The sequence below is a fragment of the Agelaius tricolor genome, unplaced genomic scaffold (genome assembly GCF_023055355.1).
Source record: "Agelaius tricolor isolate 1412-34295 unplaced genomic scaffold, bAgeTri1.0.p SCAF_24, whole genome shotgun sequence".
NCBI lineage: Eukaryota > Metazoa > Chordata > Aves > Passeriformes > Icteridae > Agelaius > Agelaius tricolor.
In genome coordinates this window covers 3,773,814-3,783,109 of record NW_027269284.1, presented here as the reverse complement: position 1 = coordinate 3,783,109, position 9,296 = coordinate 3,773,814, and the positions used below count along the sequence as shown (strand labels likewise).

Genomic DNA, 9,296 nt, shown 5'->3' with positions numbered 1-9,296 from the left:
GGGCTGAGGCAGAACAGAGTCAGTCAAGGGACTCCAGAGAGGCTCTTTCACAATCCTAAATCAACAGGGCCCACTATCTGATCTGATCCCCTGCAGTGCAGCCCCATGGAAGCGCCTCCCTCTGCTCTGGCACTCCCACTGGTGCAGAGGTACCAGTGAGAATAATCAGGCACTGAGATCTGTTAGAAACCTTGTCTAGATGGCAGTGAGCAAACTCCTAAGAGCTTTAGCTACTTGTGTGCAGTGCATCCTGATTAAAATAGAATATATAAATGAGTCTGATTTCTGAGGAGTGGCAAACAGCCCTGAGTCACATGATTTTAACAGCCAGCAGAGTCAAAAGTGAACTCCCCTTGGTAAACAACCACATAATATGGCACTCAGAACATTTCTTTGCAATTTCTTTTATTAAATATCCTCTTTGATACAGAATATTTAAGCAAAAATAGTTTACAATCTCTGTTTTGGTAATTCTTACATGAGTCTTTTGCATAGGCACTCCTACAGCAGCTCATGTTGGCATTTAAGGAATAAATCTTTAGCAAAAATCAAATCTCTCACTGTGTGAGATCTATTCTACCCAAAGAATTTAAAAGAGCATTGGAAAAACTGTGAAAACCCTGAATTCTACTCTTCAGTTAAAAGAAGTTTAAGAACTGTGTCACAGACACATTCTTCTTAATAAAATGAAGCAGCAGAATAGGAAAATGCATCCTCTGAAGTTTATACAAGCTCATGTCAGTGCACCCAAGGGCAGCAAAAGGAGAGGAAATGCCTCGAGCACAATGCTCCAGTGCAGTGCTGAGGTTCAGCACAGCAGTGCCCAGCTCCACCTGCCAGCCTGGAATGTTATTTCCAGTACTGGAAATCTGTCATGCTAATGACCATGTGGCAACTGGCACTACCCACCCTGATGGGATTCTGCCCCACAGAAGTCAGACAGCATAAACAGATTCTGCTTTCACTTCTGCCTGCCAGAACAGCTGCACAGCCTGAGACCCAGACTGACTCCTGCACTTTATTCTTTTCTATGTAAACAAATAACCTAATTTTTTTTTACATTGATGAACTGTAAATAAGTGTTTCTTTGGATCAAAATACTCATTAAATAGATAAGGCTCATTGGGTATCCAGATAAAGAAACCTGTTGGCACAGGAAAGGCATCTGGAGACGCAGCACATGCCCTCACTGTGTAGCTGTGGAGCACATGCAGCTCTCATGATGAACATTTCAACCTGATCCTTAAGTTTCCACCAGAACTCTATGTCAGGGGCTGCTTGAGGTCAAACAAGCCAGTCCCTCCTTTGACAACCTTTCCAACCACCAGGCAGGCCGAAGGGGATCGTAGCTCATCGTGGGCACCTGCAACAGAATTCAAACAAAATCCTATCAGGAGGTTCCCAAAGGATTCTCCAAGGTCAGTGCTGGAAAGAAATCGTTTTGGGTTATATGCAAGAGGCCATCTGGTTCAGCACCCCCAGGTTCAGAAAGGTTCTGCCACCTGCTGTTCACACTGAATTGGGATTTCTGGGAGTTTAGAGGCCAGAACTCTTTCTAATCCTCCTACAACAACTACTATCTCAGCCCCATCTTTGGTGCAAGTAAATAATTAGGCCACACATTACTAAAACCTCCTGATTCCACATGGAAAGACAAAACAGTCTGAACTCTAAGAGAACACAGATTTGACCTTCCAGTGAACACATCCTGGTGACTAAAAAGATCGCTAAAAAATACATGTGAGGCAAAACCAGAAAGATTCCCTTGCCATTGCTGCCTTTTTTCCTTTGTTAGCATGAATCCCTTTGATGTGTATTTTAAATCCCTCTGGCTAGATATGAAGAGAACTTTTCACTGGAGAGACATTCCATGAATTCCTCTGATTTTGTGGTTACTCACTGTAGCGAAATAGTGTCGCAGAAATTTGGAAGCACTCCAGATGACATGTCTGGCTGGGATTGTTTTACTTCCACTGTTTTTGTAAGCATTCAGGCTGGTTTTCATTCATCCTAACTACAGCAAGCTGCAAGTTTATCATTAGCACAGTAGGAAATTGGAAATAAAATTGTTAAACTTCTGCTAAGTCTGGTTATCTTTCTTCCACTGAGCAAAATGTACTCAGCCTTGCATCATGCAGGGGGTGGGGGCAGGAGCACACACACAGCACTGTGTATGGCATGTGCTCACTGCTCTGATCTCAGCCACAGCTGGATAATTAAATAGCTGCTCCTAAATGTGTGTCAGCTGAAGAAAAAAAAAAGCCCCTTTGTTAGATGGTTAAACAGGACAGTCGTGCTGCCCTGTTTGCTCATGTGATGTGAACAAAGACTCATTCTCTGAGCAAACAGCCCAGGGGATCTCTCTGCTGATGCAGTTTGCTCCCTGCCCAAGGAGCCCTGCTGAGCAGCCTGTGCTCACCTCAGCTGTGCACGTCCTCACAAACCTTCTCCTTTCCTTCCTACTGCTCAGGGCTCCTTTCCTTCCTACTGCTTCCCACTGCTCAGGGCATCAGCCCCAGGCACCCTCTCAGTGTCTCTTGAACTGTACAATCAAGTTATCAGTTACATTAAAGCAAATTAGATCCAGGCTGCTGCAATCCCCATCATGACTGATTTCCAGCATGGTGAAATCATTAACTCCCTCTGCTTGTAATCAGTGCAGTTCCAGCCAAGCCACCCTGCCCTTCTGTCAGCATTCACTGAATGTCTTCATTCATAATATTATCCATACATTACATTTCACTTGGCAAAAACTGCTCTGATTTAATGTCTAAGTCACTATGTGATACAACAAAAATCCAGAGGGTGAAACTGAGTGAGAAACATCCTCTTCTCTCTAATTTCACTCTGGATTTACACTTTTCCTTCACAATTTTCAGATTAATTAAGTCACTCATAACCAATGCTATTAATTAAAACCCAATCTTTCTTCCCAGAGAAGGTATAAAACAGCATTAGCAAAAAGGAATTCAGTGAGAGAAGTATTTCTGCTGTCAGTGCAAGGCAGTTTAGGACAGGAGCTGTCCCCATTTGGAACTGGAAGGACACAGCACAGCAGCATCTGCAAAGCAAACATCTGACTGGCAAGTGACAGAAACCAAGTCTGTTTGCAAAAGGGAGATGTAATTAGCATCCAAAGGCTGAGATCACAAAAGCTGTCAAATGACAGACTTAAAGCATGAGGTTTTTTTGATAGAAGGCCTTAAATGTAGATGGCTAATGCTGCTCCAAACATCCTAAATGATCCACACAGCCCTGTGATCTCTACACCTTGCAGAGAGGCAACTGAGGCAGAAGGATACTCTTGGGAATCTCAAATGGCACCAGAAATCTACTATTAGACAAATGAGTCTGACTCTTTGTCTGTGTTTGAGGGGAAAAAGTGAAGATAAAGTGCTAAATCAGAGTAACAGCCAGGTCTGTTCTCAAAATAAAATGCTGAATAGCAAGGCTGGAAAAGATATGGAAGTTATAACACAGGCACAAAAACAAAGTAGAGAAGACAATTTTAATAGTAGAGACAGAAAAAGGCAGATTTAGTGGTCTGTTATAAAGCTTAGCTATAACAAATCTTAACAACCTTAAGGTTTGCTGTAAAAATGCCCATCTAATTCTTAAAGAAAGGAGTCACAGACCCCACAGATTCCATGTGGGAGCTGGCTTTATTTAAGCTGACAGAATTTTACTAAAAACATCTGGAACATTTTCCTAGGCAAGGGCTTATTTTAAATATATGCCTCTGGCATTTTTTCTAATGCCATTATGCATCACTCAAAATATTGGAAAGTTATGACAGGAACCAAGCATATGTGAAATCCTGCAGCAAGAGATCTCAAACTAAACCATTTACCCATCATTGTTGCATCCTTCAAGAATTTGTAGCTGGTTTCAAACGTCATCTGCTGCAGAGGGGAGGAGTTGGACTGAATTCCAATGCGATTCAGTGGTTTGTAAATTCCTTCAAAACACATGTAATCTGCCACAAGTGAAAGGTGTCGAGGGTCTACCGCAATTCCTTAAAACACAAGGAAAACCAATGATCAGAGCATTCAAGGGCTGAATCTGTGGGGCTTTTTAAACAAATCAAGACTAAAATAAAGCCTTTGAATCCAAGCAGCTTGGAGAACATCTCTATTAACATTCTTCTGGCAGTGTGTCTCTGGTTTAACTGCTCCCCTCAAATCTCCAGGAGAGGCAGACCTCATTCTAATACAAAACAGTGTCTCTCCAAACTGAAATGCAAGGAATGGGAAATTGCAATGTCAAGAATGCTGTAAGGCAGCAGAGTTTCTCTACATAAAATCAGCAAATGTCTGCACCATCTTTGCACAGAAGGGGATCCCACATCCATCCATCCATCTGGGAGGGACAGAGCTCCTGCCTCTCACCTGGTGGCCTGGATTAGCTGGGCCCCAGAGTCAGAAAGTCTCTGATGTCCTCTGTGCATGACATCTGGCATTCACAGCAAACCCTGTTCAGGCTAAAAAAAAAATGCACTTTTTCCTAAATAACACTTGTGGACTCAGTGTAATGGGGGTCATTACCAGCTCTGTCAACATTTACTGAGCAGTTCTTGAACAACTTGAAGGTCAGACCATTCTGGGCTGCCAGCTGGCAAATCTGTTTGCTATAACTGCTTGCTAAAATTCCCACTGTATTAATCTTCCCTATTTTCAATAGTTTATTTCACAGCAGGACTCCACTGCAGTGAGTGCCTATGAAGCCATGCAGCCTCCCCTGGCTGGGCTCTCTGAATCATCTGAGAGAAGAACATTCAGACAATGCAGTGCAGCTGTTTTAGGAAAGATATAAAACCTCAGGAGCCTGGGTTCCCATCGTTAAAAAGGCAAAGTGAGGCAAGGTTGATCTTCTTCTCAGGGTCACAGCACAAGTCTAACAGTTGGCTTCCTCAGACATTAATAATTAATTGGTCTGAAACTTGCAGCTTGCAAAAGATATACCAGAATGGAAGAACTCTGTGAAGGGGGAATAAATTCAACCTCACCTATTTCCTACTGATTAAAAGAAACCTAATAATTAACTAGCAAGGTCTTCACAGAAGACTCTACAATAATTAAAACAATGAAAACCTACAACCTAAAAATAAATGAAAAGATCACGCAAAACCATAACTGAAAGCGTGTGGCTGCATTTTCCTATCTTAATGTTATTAAAGATTATAAAAATACAAAGAAATCCTACCATATACAGCAAATACATCTTTTATTTCCTTTATAATCACCCTCAGGGCTGATTCAATTCCATAATTCTTAGCCATGGAATGGATATCATTGCAATAAAGTCTGTTCAGGTCCAAAATCTGAAAGCAGAAAAAATAGAGACACAAGTTAGGACAACAGTTGCTCTGTATTTCTAAATAACTTAAGCTAAGATTTTTTTCTTCCATTCTTCATGAGCTTAAGCAGCACCAACAGATACAGAATAACCAGGCAGCAGCCTAGTTGTCAAACACAGAGAAAAATTATTCTGAGGATTTGTGTTAAGCAGCATTAAATAGATGAATAGGAGCACTGGAGTCAAAATTCACCACAGGAGAAAATTAACTGAAATCACAAGAAGCAAGCTAACAAAATACACCAGAAAACAAGTTTAAGTCTTCCAAACAACACAATGCAATGCCCAGTGTGTCTCAGACAGCCAGAACTATTAGCAAAAGAGAAGATGCAGATTAAAACAATCCTGTATTTGGAGAGCTATGGATTAGATGGGATAATAGAACTATTCATCTCCAAGCACTGCAATTCATTGAGATGAAGAACTCCCTCAAGTAACATTTAGAGAGACTGAGAGAGAAGAATGGTGTGAAATCATCTGTCATTAGGCCCTGGCTGCTGCACAAACACTGATTTGCAAGCTGCCCTTGAGAAAAGGCTCCACTGAATACATCTAGGGATGAAAAGGAGGAGGAAGACAGTTCAAGAGCTGAAAAGGCTCCACATCACCCCTGAGAAATTGAAATGACATCCATCATCCACCATCTCCCCCAGACACAAAGGAACATTGAACTCTGGGGTTAGAAATAGATTACACACATCAGAGTATTTGAAGAGCTCTGCCAGGTTTATCCCTTCTGTCTGGAGAACAGATTCCTTCTCTCCCTCCTTGCTGGTGCTTTCGTTGAGCAGGCAGCGCGTGATGCCCTTCACCTCGTGGATCACCGTGCTGCGCGCCAGCGATGCCAGCAGGGAGGACAGGTCAAAGTACACCTTGGTCAGTGGCAGTGCCAAGGAAACCTGATGGGCAAAAAAACAACACATGTAAGGAGGCTTGAACACCAGGCTCAATAACCAGCACACTTCTCTGTAGGCAAAAGTCTGCTAAGTGGAATTACCCTCGTTGTGTGTTAAGGAACACAAATGTCTGACTGGAATTAGAGGTGAATGATGGCAATGTGAATTCCCCATCCCTGGATCACTCATCCACATTGCTTTTGAGGTCTCTGAACTTACAAGAACAGCTATTTTTTTTTTGTTTATCCCTTCTGTCAGGTATATGCTTGTTGAGGTTTTGTTTTTTTTTTTTAAGATTTTTACATTTTTATTAACAGTTCAGCCATCACTTTTATTCATCAAGGGCTACACAGCAGACTGTCACAAACATGTTTTATGAAAAACCCTTTCCTTAGGATTTTTTCTCCTGAGAAGCCAAGAGGCCTCAGGAACAAAATGTAAACAATGATTGTCTGCTGCTGTGGAATGCAACAGGTGCATCTGTGATTGGTCTCATGTGGTTGTTTCTAATTAATGGCCAATCACAGCCCAGCTGTCCAGACTGTCTCAGTCAGTCACAAGCCTTTGTATCACTCTTTTTCTATTCTTAGCCAGCCTTCTGATGAAATCCCTTCTTCTATTCTTTTAGTGTAGTTTTAATATAATATATATCATAAAATAATAAATCAAGCCTTCTGAAACATGGAGTCAACATTCTCATCTCTTCCCTCATCCTAAGGCCCCTGCAAACACCACCACAGCAGACCATCATATACTAAAAGATTAAAACACAATAAACCTGTCAAAAAACTGTTTTCAGAAAAAGTTCCATGAGGTGTTCTGAAAATGAGAAATCACTAAAAATGCCATCAAAAAATACATTTGTAGTGCTGCTTTCTGTATTCATAGGGGATTGCTGAGACAGAACAGCAGCACTGCACTGAAAAGAACCATTAGTTATGGGAGCTACATGCAACTACCCAGACATGTTGCACCTTACCTCACACCAAAGCTCATTTTCAGTGTCAAAGGTGTAATCCTGTATGGATGGGTGGCTCTCCACAACAGCGCTCACTCGCACCTCTGCTGACTTAAGCAATTGATCTTTCCCTTTTTTAGTCTGAGACACAAAAGAAAGATGCTGAGAATCTTCACCCTCTGCTCTGTTCTGATCCTCTTCAGCACCAGGAGTCCCTTCTTCTTTTTCAGATTCAGCCTCTTCATCTTCTGGATTCTCATTAATGTTTTCTTCCCCATTCTCTTCTTCACTCTCATAATCAACCTGCAAAGAAATAACACTGTGTTTATCTGAGCCAGAACCTGTACAGAGACACAGCACACCATGAACAGTCCAAGTATGGAATGTTCTTCACTGCTGAGCTGCAAGGATCTTGCCCTTACAGCACAAAGAAAATGCAATTTTGTTGTAAAGAAAATAATACAACAGATTCAGTTCAGTCTTTATTTCTTTATAATCTTACCATTATTTCTCAGCACAGTCCAGGATGCTACAGGATGTTGAGACTGTTGCAGATTTTAGTTTGCTCTCCCTGAGAAAGTCCAATTTCTTCCCATAATCCAACTCTGATGATGGGATTCCCTCAGGATTTTCAGTTACCCCACCCTCTTGCTGAAATTACAGCACTCCATCTTTTAAGAGCTAATTATGAAGTACTGAACACAGAGAAACATGCAGGGAGACTATGTTTTAAGAACCACAGTAAAGTTTTAAAAACAATGAATGGCATGAAATTAGCAAAAGGTAAAGTTAAGGTTAACTTCAGCACAGCCTGACTGCCAGACACATCCACCCAAATGCCTGAAGAACAAAGCTTCAGAAAAGAGCCAAATGTGTCTCCAGCCCAAAGAAGGAGAGAATCCCTATTTCCCTTTCAAGTGGGGTTTGGTTTTTTTCAGCATTTTGTTTTAGTGGAAGTTTTCCTTCCCAAGTCAAACATAGAAGAAATAGGGAATTCAAGAGCAGTGCTGAGCACCTATAAAGTCATTACCTCTTCCTCCTGGTTCTTCCTCCGTTTTGTTTCTGTAGCATCACCATCCCCTTCATCAGCTTCTGCATCAACAATGTTCTCTTCTTCCTCTGCTACAGCTTCCAGATTGTTCAGTGTCTAAAAATCCATGACAGACAGATGATCAGGCTGACTGCTACTCAGTACCAACTGCATCAAAAGGCTTCAGCCAAACATCTGGAATTTAACAATCTCTTGTTCAGTGTTCTACCTTTACAGAAAAAATAATTTCTGTATGTCCACTACTATAAAGAAATGAACTCATACTCCTGATAACTTCAACATTGAACAAGGTCAATGTCTACAAGATGGATAAGCTGTCACTCTGCTTTGACATTCCTTGATGGGAGAGGAGTGGCAGAAGGAACATGCAAAAGTATTTCAATGAACAAAGAACCTTCCCTAAAGTTTTGACAACCACTGCTCCAATAGGACTGGATCTGGGAGCAAGAAGAATGGTATGTTTTTGTCCCAAAGAAGCTAAAATGAACAGGCATTTTCAGAGTACAGTCTTAAGCAAATCAGGAATTAATACACAAAAACTTCAATTTCCTTGTCAATTTTATGAGAATGCAGACAGTTTATGTACAAAGTATTTAAGTAACAATTTACTATTCAGACATTTGGTGTGCACTGAAACATGCTACACTTTCCCAGTTCTGGTTCTCAACAACATTGAAAAGAAGTGAGCTGTTTTCAAGTGATTTTTTTTGTACCTTGTCTTGGTCATCATCTAAATCCTTCCGAGTTGTCTTCCGAGTGCTGACTTCATTAAAAGATGCCATCTTTGTAGTCTTCCTTTTAATTGCTTCCAGAAGAACTTTAAAGAACCTGACAGAAGAAGCAACTCAGAATGTCAAAGCTCAGCAGTGCCACAGAAAATATGAAGTTGCCAAAAAATTTATTTATTTTGGTTAACAAGCCAGACAATTCATAACAGGACATTATTCCCTGCTGGATAAAAGTACTTCTAGGATAATGTAAATAATTTTTCTCAGCCCTTTCTCATTAATTTAGGAATCAAAAGGTTGGTATGAGC

At 41.1% G+C, this 9,296-nt stretch overlaps 1 protein-coding gene across 3 annotated transcripts in view; it reads right to left on the bottom strand.

Annotated features, from left to right (window-relative positions):
- Positions 1–388: 388 nt before the first annotated feature.
- The window catches only part of POLR1A (RNA polymerase I subunit A), a 33,545-nt gene continuing 24,637 nt past the window's right edge, over positions 389–9,296 (bottom strand). For all 3 annotated transcript variants that reach the window (XM_071447403.1, XM_071447401.1, XM_071447402.1), the window contains exons 28-34: positions 8,974–9,088; positions 8,240–8,356; positions 7,231–7,512; positions 6,054–6,254; positions 5,203–5,320; positions 3,851–4,015; positions 389–1,363 (exon numbers count right to left, since the gene is read on the bottom strand). In XM_071447403.1, the coding sequence (XP_071303504.1) occupies positions 1,263–1,363; positions 3,851–4,015; positions 5,203–5,320; positions 6,054–6,254; positions 7,231–7,512; positions 8,240–8,356; positions 8,974–9,088 (1,099 nt within the window). In that variant the 3' untranslated portion in view covers positions 389–1,262. The remainder of the gene's footprint in view (positions 1,364–3,850; positions 4,016–5,202; positions 5,321–6,053; positions 6,255–7,230; positions 7,513–8,239; positions 8,357–8,973; positions 9,089–9,296) is intronic.